The sequence below is a fragment of the Amblyomma americanum genome, chromosome 3 (assembly GCF_052857255.1).
Source record: "Amblyomma americanum isolate KBUSLIRL-KWMA chromosome 3, ASM5285725v1, whole genome shotgun sequence".
Taxonomy (NCBI): Eukaryota; Metazoa; Arthropoda; class Arachnida; order Ixodida; family Ixodidae; genus Amblyomma; species Amblyomma americanum.
In genome coordinates this window covers 47,783,577-47,798,234 of record NC_135499.1, presented here as the reverse complement: position 1 = coordinate 47,798,234, position 14,658 = coordinate 47,783,577, and the positions used below count along the sequence as shown (strand labels likewise).

The 14,658-nt window shown below is 45.5% G+C and overlaps 1 protein-coding gene across 1 annotated transcript in view; it reads left to right on the top strand.

Annotated features, from left to right (window-relative positions):
• The first annotated feature begins 1,663 nt into the window (after nt 1-1,663).
• Nucleotides 1,664-14,658, top strand: part of LOC144123709 (uncharacterized) — a 29,613-nt gene continuing 16,618 nt past the window's right edge. The window contains exon 1 of the mRNA XM_077656487.1: nt 1,664-1,813. Coding sequence (XP_077512613.1) covers nt 1,664-1,813 — 150 coding nt within the window. The remainder of the gene's footprint in view (nt 1,814-14,658) is intronic.

The following is a 14,658-nucleotide window of genomic DNA, read 5'->3' as shown; positions in this document are numbered from 1 at the left end:
GCAGGAGCCGGGTGTTCTGCGTCGTCGAAAGGTGGGCTCGCCGGTGTTCAAGGGGGTGAGTCCCAGCTATGTTGCTGCGTCGTGCAGGTCGTCTCCTTGCGCGGAGTGGCGCGCACTGCCCCTCGCACTATGGTGGGCGTTAAAATCACCAGAGATGAATTGGCGCGACGCACAGCACGAGGGCACAGATAGGCGATAGGCGTAGTATAGGCGCAGTATCTTTCTCACACCAGAGCCGCGACGTAAGAAAAAATATTAAAAGAGGAACTGGGAGAAGAAAGACAGATAGAAGGAAAGAAGGAATGAAAGAAAAAAGAAAGAAGAAAAGGAAGAAGGAAAGATGCACCGTAGTGGAGGGCTCCGGAATAATTTCCACCGCCAGGGGATCTTTAACGTGCACTGACATCGCAAAGCATAGGGGCGCCTTGCGAAGTCTGCGGACGTTAAAAATCGCCAGGTGGTCAAAATTATTTGTGTTTTGCCTCCATCGAAACGCGGCAGCCACGGTTCGAATCGACGAAGAAGACAGCGAATATCGTTTCACGTGAGCGCGCTGTTCAATTTTTCTGGCTTAATTATGAGCAGTAATCTTAGCCTTACGAAAATTGGAAACTACCGTTTCCCAGGTCGTGGTTATGACAGACTCTCTGTCCATTTGCTCTTCATTATCATCAACCACTGAGTCTCGCGCATTACGCCTCTTTAAGTTCCCGATTCCGCTCCATCTAAATTCGGTAAGGTTGCTTTGGGTACCAGGTCATATGGGCTTTCACTTAAATGAGGTTGCAGATTCCTTAGCAAGAGCCTCTCTCTGCGGCCCAATTTGGTCTGTCCTGCCAACGTGTGCATATACAGCTGCGTTGAGGTTTCGCAGCTACACAATATTTCAGGAATTTGCTGCCTAGGCTCTTACATCATCTCCCGAATATCAGCATCTTCTGCTCCCTTGGAGTAGCAAAGACTGGCGCTCGCGCAGACTAGAGGTCTCTTTCACGCGTTTGCGTTGCCGGGTTCCCCTTTTAAATTTCTACCTTCTCAGATCTGCCCTGGCGGCTTCCCCATTGCGCCCATTTCGCGCCGAACCTGAGACAATAGAACACTTCCTGCTGTTTTGCCACCGCTTCTCTCATTTGAAGATGCGTCTTTTGAAAATTCCATTTCATCAACTGGGCTTGCCTGTGTCCTCCGCGGTTGTTCTTTACATTGGCGCTTCCTTGCTTGGACGAAGCGACAAGAGTCTGCGCTCTGCTGTGCAAAATTTTCTTCAAGAAACGCAGCGACTCCCATTCCAATTTCTTTTTCCCTCTCTCACTCACTACGGCCTTGAAACACTACAGGCATTGTATACTATTATGCACATTAAGCCATTGTCCCGTCCTCGATCTCCAAGTTAACAGGACCCCTGTCCTTCCGTCTTCCAATCTATTAGACTACATACTATTACCACTTCTTTTTCCTCCAAAAAGTTCCTGTATCCAGCAATTAACCGCCTGTGTCTTGGCCACTCCCCCGTTGTGGGCATGTGTCAGCAACGTCTGAGGCCTTCCTTCCTTCTGTTCGGGCCAAAGGAGCGTTTTTTCCACTCATGAACTTCAACGTCGTTTCCAACAGCTCCTACAACGACACCCCGCCCGTGCCAAGGAAGCGTAACTATTCCTCAGTCATGCCATTCAACGCCATTTCCAGCAGCTTCTACGACTGGACCAAGCCCGTGCCCCACGAGCAGTGGGACCCTCTAGACGCACAGCTTGTGCGAGCGGCAAGGCAGTATACAGCGGTTGAGACGACGATAGGCTACGGTTTTCGTGACAAAGTAAGCATCCATGGCTGTCAGATTATCAGCGCCCTACAAATCCGTCCATTGCAGCCGAAAGGTTTTTTACAGAGATCTGTAATTAACCATGCCTTGCGCTAACTACGGCCAGGTTGTCACCGCAAACGTGTTCTCTTCACAACTGACTTGCTATCAATCCCTGCTACATGTGCCTCGGTGCCGGTGGTTGATTTATACGGATGATCCGGCTTAATGCTCTCCGTGTGTGGCATAATCGAAGATGCAAAGTAAAACTCCTACCACTGCCCGAATAGGTCATCCCTTTTAGGAATTTTATAAGTAGCCTTGCAGCTGCGTTCCTATTATGGTCCTTGAACGTGATGGGAACGGCACCTAGGGGAGGCTGTCCACTACACTTTCCTTCACTCCTTCACTCAGAATCCAGCCTGTTACCCATAACGAACATCGATTATCTTGCCTTGGCATCTTATGCCTGTCCATGTCAATTTCTTCCTTATTTCGACTAGTATAATATTTCCTCGTATTGGTTCCTTGGCCTCCTCTGAAACCATCCTGGCTCCTAATCTTACTTTATTTTCATATCTTCCGGCATGGTCGCCTAGCAATGGCTAAATTACGCAGGACTTTGCGGGTGATTTTTCTTTGTTGGATACCTTTAACGATCGGGCACGCACAGCGCCCAGATTCAGACAGGACAGCTTTGTGCTTGAACCACCTCGGCGCGTAGCCCGCGTCTGATTTTTGAAACAAGCCGACGCCAATGTATTCGCATCAACTTGCTCGGAAAATATCAAAATTGCGATTCAAAGTGTGTCTTTAGGCGCTCGCAACAGAAAAAGCCGGATTTGGGAAGCAAAAGTTATGCCAGACGCGAAACTTTAACGCTGCACGCATGTGGCATGCACGCCCTAAAAAGCGTCTCGCAGCGTTGCCAAGGAGCGCACGGAAGTGCCTGGAGTGCGCGCCGCCTTGCCATTTGGCCAATTTAAGGAAAGGACGCTTGTCTCATATATCTCGAGGGTCACCCGAACCGGGCCGTAACAGAAGGAAGGTCCTTTTCCTTACGGCGCGGTTCAGGTGTCCACTGATATGCGCCATTTTTCGCTCGCGGCCAACGACGCCGACGACAACGGCCTTTCTGCGACACGAGCACCTTAAAGGGCCAACTCCAATGGCCCTTCCTGGGCGTCGGCGCTCTTGGTGCCGCGCAAGGACGGGCGTCTAAATCAGTACGCATCTCCATGGCACTAGGCGCTGGCGCACGTTGCTGGCGTTTGTGCCCACGCTGCTCTGTTGTTGCCAGACCGTACAGGCAGATGCTGGCCAAAACAGTGTGACTGCCACTCAAAGCTTTCAGCTTTTGAAAGCGTTACAATATGTAGTTTAGGCAGTAAGCTGAATTGACGTTTACTAGTTAAAGTTTTTTTATAGTATACCTGCAACCGCCGCAGTTTTCTCAGCTCTATACTACAATCTGCAGCACCATCGACACAACATCAATACCATGCAGTTTCTTTCCTGCATGCCGTTCGTGGATGAGTTAATTTGCCATTGCTAGTTAGCTCATCTACGTGCATCTGTGCAATCATGCCAGCTGTATGCAGAAGAACGAGAGTTTTGCGGATCATGACAAGAGCATTGTCATACTGAGGAGACAGGAGAGGCGTCAGCGGAAGAAACCACGGTGGTGGGTTCGGCCCGTGTTTATGGCGCGAAAGCAAGAAGGCCTCTACCACACAGCTGTAAGTACCTCCGTTTCTTTCAGTGATACTCCTTCGTGTAAATAAATTAGAAATTCAGGTGAACAATTGTACATTAGTGTTTTCGTGACTGTGGGATTAGATTAGTTGAGCCGCCCAGACGGACCTCGTAGTGATCATATATACACGACTATAACGCAGTTTTTTCCTTCATCTATTTCAGGACGCACTTAGCGTTTTATTCGGGAGGAGTGTGCGAATATCACGCAACTGTTTTTTTTCCCTTTAAGTTTAAGCGAGCTTCACCACCACACTTGCCAGCTGCTAGAAGAAGCGAACTTCTAAAAAGTTGGGTGTTCAGCAGAGTAAGGAAAGTAAATAGAACGAACGGGCACTGCATTCAGGGCCATATCTGTGCTACCTAGATCCAGCGATGAAATATTTAAGATTCCACAGCAGAAGCGCAGCGCTCACCTCAACAAGATCCAGCTATGATAAGCACTTAGTACTTCAGTTATCACAAAAAGTATGTAATATAAATAAATCAAGCACAGAAATCACCTACAACATTTGGCCTGCAATAACACATTACAGAGAATTGCAGTCATGATGTGCATTTTTTTCTTGACCCGACTGCATTATCTTTTCCTCAACAGATGCGCCGATTGCGAGAAGGAGATCATGACCTCTTTTTCAAGTTTTACCGGATGACCCCGAAGCTTTTTGATGAACTGTTGAGCTTCGTGGCCACAGACCTCTCACGTCAGCATGTCGTGAGGGAGCCATTGGAGCCACGGGAGAGACTGGCAATAGCCTTGAGGTTTGTAGAACTTGATTTCTGTCTTTGAACACGTCAATAAGCAACAATGTTATACTATGCAGAAAGTTCAGTTGTTACATTTAGTAGTGTACTGGCAACAACGTGGAGAGTATGAATAACCTTTTTCTATTCTTTTTAATAATCATCTCAAAATATTTTTAAAAATTGGAAATAGGAAGCTGAGACCGGCAGAGATTTGCTGGGATCAGAGCCAAGTTAAAAGGAGAGGAACTAAACAGGGTCAATTACATATAAAGCAGTTTCTTTTGTACAGTATGACTGAACTTTGTAGTGATTACATGAACATATATCAAGTGGCATCTTTGAATATGTGCCACCGAGTGTATAAATGTAGTGCAATCAATTTGCACATATACTCTCGTTGCATTGCCCCGTGGTTTGTTATTGAGAAGCACAAGGGCATCGCTGGAGTGCAAGTGCAGTCGCTAGTAGGCAGTGTGTGCACATACTTCTTTGTGGTAAAAGTTATAGCTACACAAAACAGGTTCAAGAAGGCAGATGATCTTTTGACTGCTGGTGCTGTGTTTGTTTTCTTAAAGTATTGTTCTTTTATAGCAATTTAAGTGACCTATGTAGCGTACTAGTCACATTGGAGGTTGATTTTGGGCAGATTTATTGAATAAGTTTACATGATCAGATGGTGGTCGAAATGCTTTAGTGCATCAGTGTGTTGCACCTGTAACTTTGCAGTACGATAACCTTGCAGTTTCATATTGTGAAAATTCTTTGCTTGCTACGTCTGCGCAAAACCTGCTCATGTCTTGTAGCTATCTGGCTTCAGGGCAGGACATATCCAATGTGGCCCTTGTCTACCGCGTAGGCATAGAAACTGCGAGGCGGTGCATACATGCAGCATGTCGGGCTATTTGGGAACAACTAAAAGATCACTCCATGCAGGTGAGCTGAACCTTGGCTGCAAAATTTGTCACCCATTGCATTTCATTTTAAGTGCTTTATGACAAGGCAAATGCCTCATGATGTTATTTATGTGCGTCAATCTGCTATGAAAATTAGCATTGGTTGTCTGTCAGAGATGTGTACCTCTGTGTAGCGGCTCTGTTGCAAGCTTCATCGCATAGGCTTTGCAACAGCGGCTGATACTCATATGCTCGTTAATAGTTCTCAGTCTATTTTTTACTAGCTTACAGCCAGCAAGTACAAAATTGTATCTGTGCCCTGGTTTATTAACTTTACATTGCTAACATTTTATTGTTGGCTTTATTCCTAGTAGGCAGTTTAAGTATACAACAGTTTGAACTCTTGCCGTTACAACATTTTGGCAGTTTATGAACAAGGAACAGGCAGATGTAATGGGCCCCAACAAGGGAATGAAAAGAAATTGCATTCCACATATCATTGGGTATTGGCTTTCTGTTATGACACTTGTCTTGCAAGTTTGTTACTGTCCACCTTAAAGCAGAGCTTGTTGCCTTCTTCCAGACACCGACAGAGGCGGAGTGGCGCCGAATTGCAGATGATTTTACCCACCGATGGCAGTTCCCGAACTGCTTCGGAGCAGTTGATGGCAAACATGTGGCTATTGTCCGCCCTCCGAATTCTGGGAGCAGATATTACAATTACAAGGTAATCCACTCTTGGAACAGATTAATGCCATGATAATTGTTCGCAAATTGTTCGCACAGGAGCACAGCAAGCCTGTTTATGTGATCACTCCACGAACAAAATATTGCTGCTGGTGTTTATCAAGGTAGCTTGCACTCCACTGCGAGCTGCGTTGCACTTCAAAGCTTAAGTTGCTTTGACAGTGCATTTCGCATGATTGCCCTATAGAGGCAAAATACAAGTCATTGTGCATGCTTCCTTGCAGACGTTCAGTATACACAGGTAAAATATGTCACTGCGCGCGCTTTCTTGCCTACATTGAGTATATAACTTATCATGTGCAGCTTTTGAAGCAAGTACTGTTCAAGATTTCCTAGCCTGCCAGCCCGTACACAATGTAAATTTAAATGACCGTAGACTGTCGCAATGATAAATGCGCACTGTACGAAAGCTGCTTGATATGGGACGCCAATGCTGCAGATGATGCGCATTTGTAATTCTGATCAAATACGGAAAGTTTGTGATCCAAACATGGTATTAAAAAAGTAAGACTGTCGTGTGCCATCTCTTCATCAAATTCCAGCGCGAATAAGGGAGTGGTTTAACCAAGAGAAGCGTATTATGGTGCACATTTAGCATTTCTACAGTGTATGTAACGTACCAGCAGCAAATAAAATTGGAACAGGGTTGGGTAACTGTGAAGTGAACACAACGCAAAGGCATTAACTGCTGGGGAAGATTCTTGCCAAGGTGCAATAACACGTGATGTGACAGCTGTCACCTTATGGAACTGATAATTGAGCAAGTAATAACACTTCCTGGTTTTTCTGTTACAGTTTCACTTGTCATGTTCGTATTTCATTTGTTGATCTTAACACCTAGCGCTTGCTGGCATTGTCTCTATATGAGCAGTTTCTAGATTCAAAGAACATCTCACTTGCAGCTGTAAAAGGCACAGGGCCTTGCTGCAGTGTACCGACCACTGTCTCCCACTAGATTTCTGGGAACAGAACCTTATTCTATTGCTCTAAGGTTTAAGTGCGTAAATGAAGCTGCCATGTTGTATAGCATGGAGTCGCACATTAGCCGTTGCAGCAGAGGTTTTTGAAATTTATGTAATGGTATGTGCGACACTGTTAATTCAGTGTGTGCTATATTTTCATTTCAGGGCACATACTCAGTAGTGCTGATGGCTGTTGTGGACAGCCACTGCAAATATGTTTTAATAAATGTAGGCGGTGAAGGTCGGTTCAGTGATGGTGGAACATTCAAAAATTGTGACTTTGGCCGTAAACTCAGCAGCGGAAGCCTCGAGATTGCCAAACTTGGGAGGCTTCCTAGGTAAGCAGCAATAGCGCCATATGCTTTTGTGGGTGATGAAGCCTTCCAGCTGAGGACCGACTTCATGCGTCCGTACCCATCGAGGCATCTCGATGACAAGAAGAGGGTCTTCAACTACAGACTGAGCAGAGCAAGGTATAAATTAATTTTATATTATATGTTACTTAAAGAAGGTGGTAGAAAAATCCCTATTTTGTAACTTTGATTGCTTTACCTAGAGTTTGAATTTAAGCTTTTTTAGTAGCATTCTTATTCACTGGACCAAAGCATTGGTAAAAACCAGAATAGGAAACTCAAAGACATAAATAATAAACATGTTGCTAACAAATCATAACATTTCTGTTGCTATGTCTGCATGTCCCCACCAGCATGTATTTCAGAATGTATTTGTTGAACATGCTATAAGTCTGTTTTGAGATCCTTATTGTCTGAAATGTTTTTTGCATTCCTTTTTCAGGCGGTGTGCTGAAAATGCCTTCGGCATTACTGCAGCTAGGTGCGAGCACTGTTGCGAGCTATCCCCCTACGCCCTGAGAATGTTGACTATGTTGTCAAGGCCGCCTGTGTCTTGCACAATTTCCTGACAGTCAGGAAGCCTCTTGCGCAGACTTACGCTGACAGAGAGGACGTATTTGGGAATGTTGTGGCATGACATTGGCGGCAAGGTATCCAAAGGGCGTCGGGGGACAGTTCAGAGCCTCGGTATTTCCCACTTGCTCCCACCCATTGCAGAAACCACCATGCTGATGCTGCTGCAGCCAGAGACTTGTTTTCTACTTACTTCAGCAGCGCAGCTGGCGAAGTCCCCTGGCAGTGGCAACAACCAGGAATTTCTAGGGAGGCAGCCCTGAGACGAGAGGCATGCCAGTAGCACCATCCATGCTACTAAAGGTAGGGTGCTTTTGCATAAATGAAAAAATGTGCACAGACTTTTTACTGCGTTAGTACCAGCCGAGCTGCTTCAACCTGTGCAGCTGACTTTGATATTCCGGAACTACTTTATGCTAGTACGCTCGAGCCTACTAAACAGTATATCGGCTATAAGAGTGAACAGCCCTGTAACTGTGTTCTATACAAAAATACCCATTTACTACAAAGGTTGCATGCCTTGCTAATGGTTATAACAATTTACTATTGTGAGCCAGGATAAAAAGAAGTGCTATATTCTGACAACCACGAGTATCCACGGCAGACCGCACGTTGGCACGTTTCACTTCGTGTGGGGCCCCTCCACCCTTCGAATTGAGTTGCCGCACCTAATGATACAAAGTGAAAACGAGCCCTCATATTCCTCACCCTTTCCACTTGAACACAGAGGAACAAGATACTTTTGAAAAAGATGTCTGTCTGCTTTATATACAGCAAGCAAAGCTGCCAGCACGTGGCTTTTCCTGCAAGTAGGGAACTTCCTGCGAGATTGAAATGTTTGAATCTTCCTTTTTCTCTTCTTGTTAAACCCATTTATAACAATTATTGGTTATAGCAGCGACATTACGTTGGCACTGTAATATTTTGTAGGCTCTACTGTACTAAAGTGGCCTGAAATGAAGCAGGACGAAGACGTCAACATTGCACCAATTTTGTGAGGAGGGCAGAAAAGCTCAAAACTGCTCAAGTTTGATTGTATGCGTGGTTAAAGAGGAGAAACAAATGCTCCATACAAAACAGATGGGGAAGGTGACTACTAACCAACATGGTTCCTCTTGTGGAAACTAACCTTTGTGCATATGCAGAGTCTGTTAAGGAAAAGGAGGAAATTAGTATATGCAAAAAGGCATGGGTTAGGTGACCAATTAAGGACACCAGTGATCTTTACTGCCTTGAATGTCTGTGTGCATCTTTATCACGTTGCTCACACGGGCAGCATCTCTGTGCCAACATGGAGTTCCTGAAAGATAGTGTGGGGATCGTCGAACAGGTTCACGCCTCTTCATTCATAATGTTCACGACTCAGGATGATCACTGTTTTTTGTGCTACGTGCAGTAAAGATAACTGACCTTTACCAGGGGTGAAGAAGTTACCTATAGTTTTGAGTGTCATATTGTGTGTGTCAGGCACATATCCATGGAAATGATAAAAAATATTACTCATGTTGGGGAAAAAAAGTGCTACACAGCTTTATTTAGCGGTGTATTCTTGGAATGCTTGGAGCAGCTTTATCTGCAGCCCAGGTCGAGCATCCTTCGGTACTGTTTCCATCATTTTGCCTAAAGCTAATCCAAAATGTTCGCAATAGCTAAGCTTTTCACGTGTATTAAGGGCGTCGGTCAGCTTGCCCATGTGAGTTGCTATTACCTCATCGACCCGGTCGGCCTTTCTTTTATGCCGTTTGCCCTGCGCAAGCGCTGTTCGAGGCAGTGAAGCCTCGGCTGCCGGCAAGTCTTCATGTGCAGCAGATGTATAAGCCACTGATTCCTGTGAGCATGGCTCGTCTAGCACCCATTCTTCGAACTGTGAGAGTTCGTTGTTGTCAGTAGTTTGAGTGCTGAGCTCAAGCACTTCACAGTGTTCAGACACTCCGTTGGCCTGGAACACCCCGCTTGGCTCCAACACTGTGTTGGTCCGAGACGCGCCACTGGTCTCAGACATTGCACTGTCCTGGAGCACTGTGACCAGACGAGATGCCCCGCTGGACCCCAGCACACAACTTGAGGCTGGCTGGCTAGTTTTTTGGGACGTATAGTTGCCTGATGTCCTGCATGTATTAGAACAGAAACCATGTACCATAATGAGCACACCCCTCAAATTTTTTTCCTCTCATTTTAAAAAAGAAGTCAACGTTCCGAGTGTAAATACGGTACATAGCACATAAAGTTCTGTGCTGCAAGGGTGGGCAAAGCGACAGCAACGCTGCAACCATGCTAAAAGGAATTCTGCTTTTTGCACAGGTTTTCACCGCTTCCACTGCTGCTACAGGTCCACCTTTCGTGGTCCCGGATGCGTTGTGGATTCCAGGGCAACGAAAATAAGGATCATCTCGCCCATGCCTGGTCAGCCCTATCTTCTTTAGTGAAGATAGCCATGGTCCGACCGTCACTGGACTGCTCAACTTCGTCATGGACTATTCAATATTGCTCTCATCATCAATAACTTTTAACCCTTTGAAACGCCATTGTTTGTTTCGTTGAAAACAAACATTTTCCTGCTTAAATAGTATATTGAGGCAATAAATAAAACCATTTGCGTCTTTTCCAGCTCTAAATACTGGTAGTAAATACTAGTAGGATGTGCAAAATTTCATATAAAGTGTCACAATTGATGAAAATAGTGATATCGAAATGCTGTGACCTATCAAGTAAACACCCGAAGGGTCGTGCCAATAATTTCTGTTTGAAATGTGCACATTATACTTGAAATTGAGAAAACAATGATGCCATTGGTGGCAAAATGTCTTCACAAAAATGGCAGATGATGTGCTACCATGCTCACTGTTCCGCGAAATTTTATTTATTGCATTCCTTGTTACAGCATAAAAAACCAACCTATTTACCACATGAAAGATGCAAAATTCATCTGAAAGAAAGAAATCACTGCTAGGTGCAATCACTCTCAAGAAAAGCTGCGTATTTGCTTTGTACACAATTCTGTACATAGCGTGTCAGAGGGTTAATATTGTTATCACAGAAAATTACTGAATCCTAGGGTGAATTGCTGCTTCGGGCTCTGTTGTCGGATGTGTAGCAGCTTGCGCAGTGCCATTTGTGTTGTTGCTGCTCATTAGTTTGCTTTTTTGTTTTCATTATTACGCGGTTGCATTTACTTTTGCCTTCCTGTTGTTATGTACGCGTAAACAAACAATATGTATTCTTTCCACCCTGCCGTAATGCCTTCGGGCACTGCAGGTATTGTAAATAAAGAACTAACGTTTGTTCCCTGGCCCAATGTGCTCTCTTCCAATCTCTTAATGTCACAGCTTTCAGCCATGGACAGAAAGCGTGAAGCAGGGATTCAGTGTGAATTGGAAAGTTGCTGTGGAAGTGCAGTGCAGCAGATGTGTTACAAGCATTTCTAAGTGAAGGTACTGAACATAATGGGAGGAAAATAAAAGCTTAGAGCAGCTTTACTGAGTGTAATCCTTCAGCAGGTACTAAAACAGTAGTTAGTCATGGCCTGACATGGGGCAATAATGTCCAGAAGTGTGAGCATGATTGCTAAGAAAAGGCCCAAAACTTTCGTCAGCATCAGAGATGAGCTAGAAAGGAAGCCTAGACCAAAAACGACCTTGCTTAAACCTTTTTGAGAGGTAGTAGTTTATTCTGCATTAAAAGGTACATTTTTGATGTGTAGGAAATGCTGCTTTGTTGGGCCACTGAGTTCATGAGTCCTTGCAAAAATATCGAAGAGGCCTTGAGAGTCACTGAATACCCTTGATTTTCATCTGTGCGAAAATAGCATGCACTCCTCTATCATTTTTATTTACAAAGCTCACTGCAGTGTCCTCAAATTCGCTCGGCTCTCTGCAGGATAGCAGTTTTACCCAAAATACACTACTGGCACTGACTAGACACGTGAATTGTTGCGCACAGTGTATACACTTCAAGGAAATCCTTCACGCCGAACTCCTGATTTCGTGAGAAGCAAAGCTTTGTACTTTTCATATCAGTGTTGACCACATTTTTGTTTGTAGCCATTATCAGCACTTCTATAGAGTATACATTTAAGTTGCTCAGGGCGCAAAAATGTTTTCCAAGCACAAACGAAAAAAAAGAGTGTTGTGATAGAAGTACGGTATTTCTACGAGAACAATGTCGCCAAGAATATCACGGGAAGTGTAGTTTTAGAACTTGCGAGAATTTAAAAAATTCGCGGTTATAACACGATCAAAGTTTATTCAAGTCAGTTATATAAGCCGAGGCGTCAAGAGCTCGGAAGAAAAGCGAGGCGGCGTGAAAAAATACCGAAGCAATGGCTAAAGGTCGATATCATTTGAGCGGCAAAACTTCGTAAATGCGCGTGATATTAGCCGCAAGATAGCCTTCGACCGGCGAGCCAGCCTCAGCGGCCGTGTTCATCGCCGCTGTACCCGGTCGTCCTCTTTCCTTTCTCTACTCTGCTCAATTCGCACTGCGTTCTCTCGTAATGACTCCGTACCGCTTTCTTTCCGCGCCGCCTACTGAGAGGTCGACCTTTCCTAACTTCGCTTCAATATTTTACGCCGCAGACAACAGCTCGAGCGTTCTGAGATGCCTGCAGACGTTTTTGCACAAATTGCATGCAAATGCCTCTCGTTGGACAGTGCTCACTTCATACAAGTTTCAATATCGTCGTAATGGCACAACGCTACACTACACAATATATGCATCGCTTTCTAGAACAGCTCGTTATGGGAACCAAAATTATCAGTGAACTTACGGTCTGCCGTGCACGGTGTCCTTCAGGAAGTGTAGCGATTCAAAACATTGCCACGCCACTTCGTTGTCAGCCACTTCGTCAGCCCCGGCGCTACTTTTCTTAGAGTCCGTCGCCGCTTGGCATTTGCGGCGAAATTTGTCCCGCAGGGATTTACAGCGCTTTTGAGCGAGATCGGAACCCTCTGCACGATTGAAACAAGCGTTTTCGAGCACATTTCGCTTTAATCAGTTCTCGTCATGAGCAAGATCGGCTTACCTTTGCTTCGTAGGCTTTGCAGAACCTCCGCTCCCACTTCCAGCCACAAAGCTGCCTTTAAAAGCTTATTTTTATTACTTTTATGGCTCGCCTGCCAGAGCGACGGCCGCCTTTCCACCGCGGCGATCAAACATTCGTTCATTATTTTGTTTTGCGACATGGCGCGAACAGCCTCGGCACCACACAAATATGTAAACAGCAAGTGAAAAGCGCGCGAAAAGCAGCACCGGATGTCCCGAGAACCGCGTCCTCTCATTGGTGTATGTCTGCCTGAAGTACACCAATGAGAGACGTGACGATGAGCAGCTTCCGGCGCTAGCGTGGACGCTGGAGCAGATATCTAGCAGTGACAGATCTCGGCGCCTCGCCTAGGTTCGTTGGCGTCTGCTGCAGGGCGCATGCGCAGACCGGTTCCGGCGTACGCCAAGAGCGCCGACGCTGAGCGCCGACGCCCAGGAAGGGCCCTTGGAGTTGGGCCTTAACGCTTTCGCGTTAATAGAAATTTTTTCCATTTTCGAGCAGCTCTAACGCAAGGCGGTTCAGCCCACAAAGTTCACTGTTCTTGATTCACTTGTATATAATAAATGCACTAATGTTACAGACATTCTTTAAAAAGGGTCCTGCTGTTGTACTATTGCTGCATATCCATAGTAGGAAGTATTAGTGGCGTATAAAAAATTTCGAGACTGTGATAGCGTAATATACGTAGACCCTTCTCCCTTCTTTCGATATGGAGCTATGAAATAGAAAATTCAAAATTCAACTCGCTGCGGTCATTCAGTGGTTAAGGCGCTCTCTACTGATCCGGAGTACCCGCTTTCGAACCCGACCGCGGCGGCCGCGTTTCGATGGATGCGAAACACAATAGGTGCCGGTGGGCTGTGCGATGTCAGGGCTCGTTAAAGATCCCCAAGTGGCCGAAATTACTCCGGTGTCCTCCACTACGGCCACGTCTTCCTTCACTCCCACCCTCATTCCTTCCCTTGCGGTGCGGTTACAGTGCCCACCGAGGTATGGGAGGTAATTACTGCGCCACTTCCTTTCCTCCGAAAGAAACCCGCGGCGGTTGCGGTTTTATGGAGGAAAAACGCTAAGGCGCCCGTGTGCTGTGCGATGTCAGTGCACGTTAAAGATCCCCAGGTGGTCGAAATCATTCTTGAGCCCTCCACTACGGCACCTCTTCTTCCTTTCTTCTTTCACTCCCTCCTTTATCCCTTCTCTTACGGCACGGTTCAGGTGTCCAACGATATATGAGACAGATACTGCTCCATTTCCTTTCCCAAAAAACCAATTATACAATATATATATATATATATATATATATATATATATATATATATATATATATATATATATATATATATATATACACCAAATCACGCCATAAGTGAACGGGTAAAGGAGGGAGTGAAAGGAAAAAGGAAGAGAAACCGTTGTCGAGGGCTCCGGAATAATTTCGACAACTTGGGGATCCCTAACATGCACTGACAACGGACAGGACACGGGCGCCGTTTTGCTTCTCGCGCTCGCGTTTTGATGGCGACGAAACGCAAAAGGCGCCCGTGTGCTGTGTAGAAGATTGAGCAACACCCAAGCATTACGAAGCGATCTGGTGCTCTGCGATGCGAGTGCACTTGTAAAATCTCCGGGCGGTCAAAACTATTCCGGAGCCCTCCACTACGGCACTTTTTTCTTCCTCTCCTCTCTTTATTTCTCCTTTAAGTCTTCAATTAGGGCGCGGTTCACGTGTCAGCGGAGAGAATAAGCAGACACTGCACCATATCCTTTCTTTAAAACCAAACCAATTTTC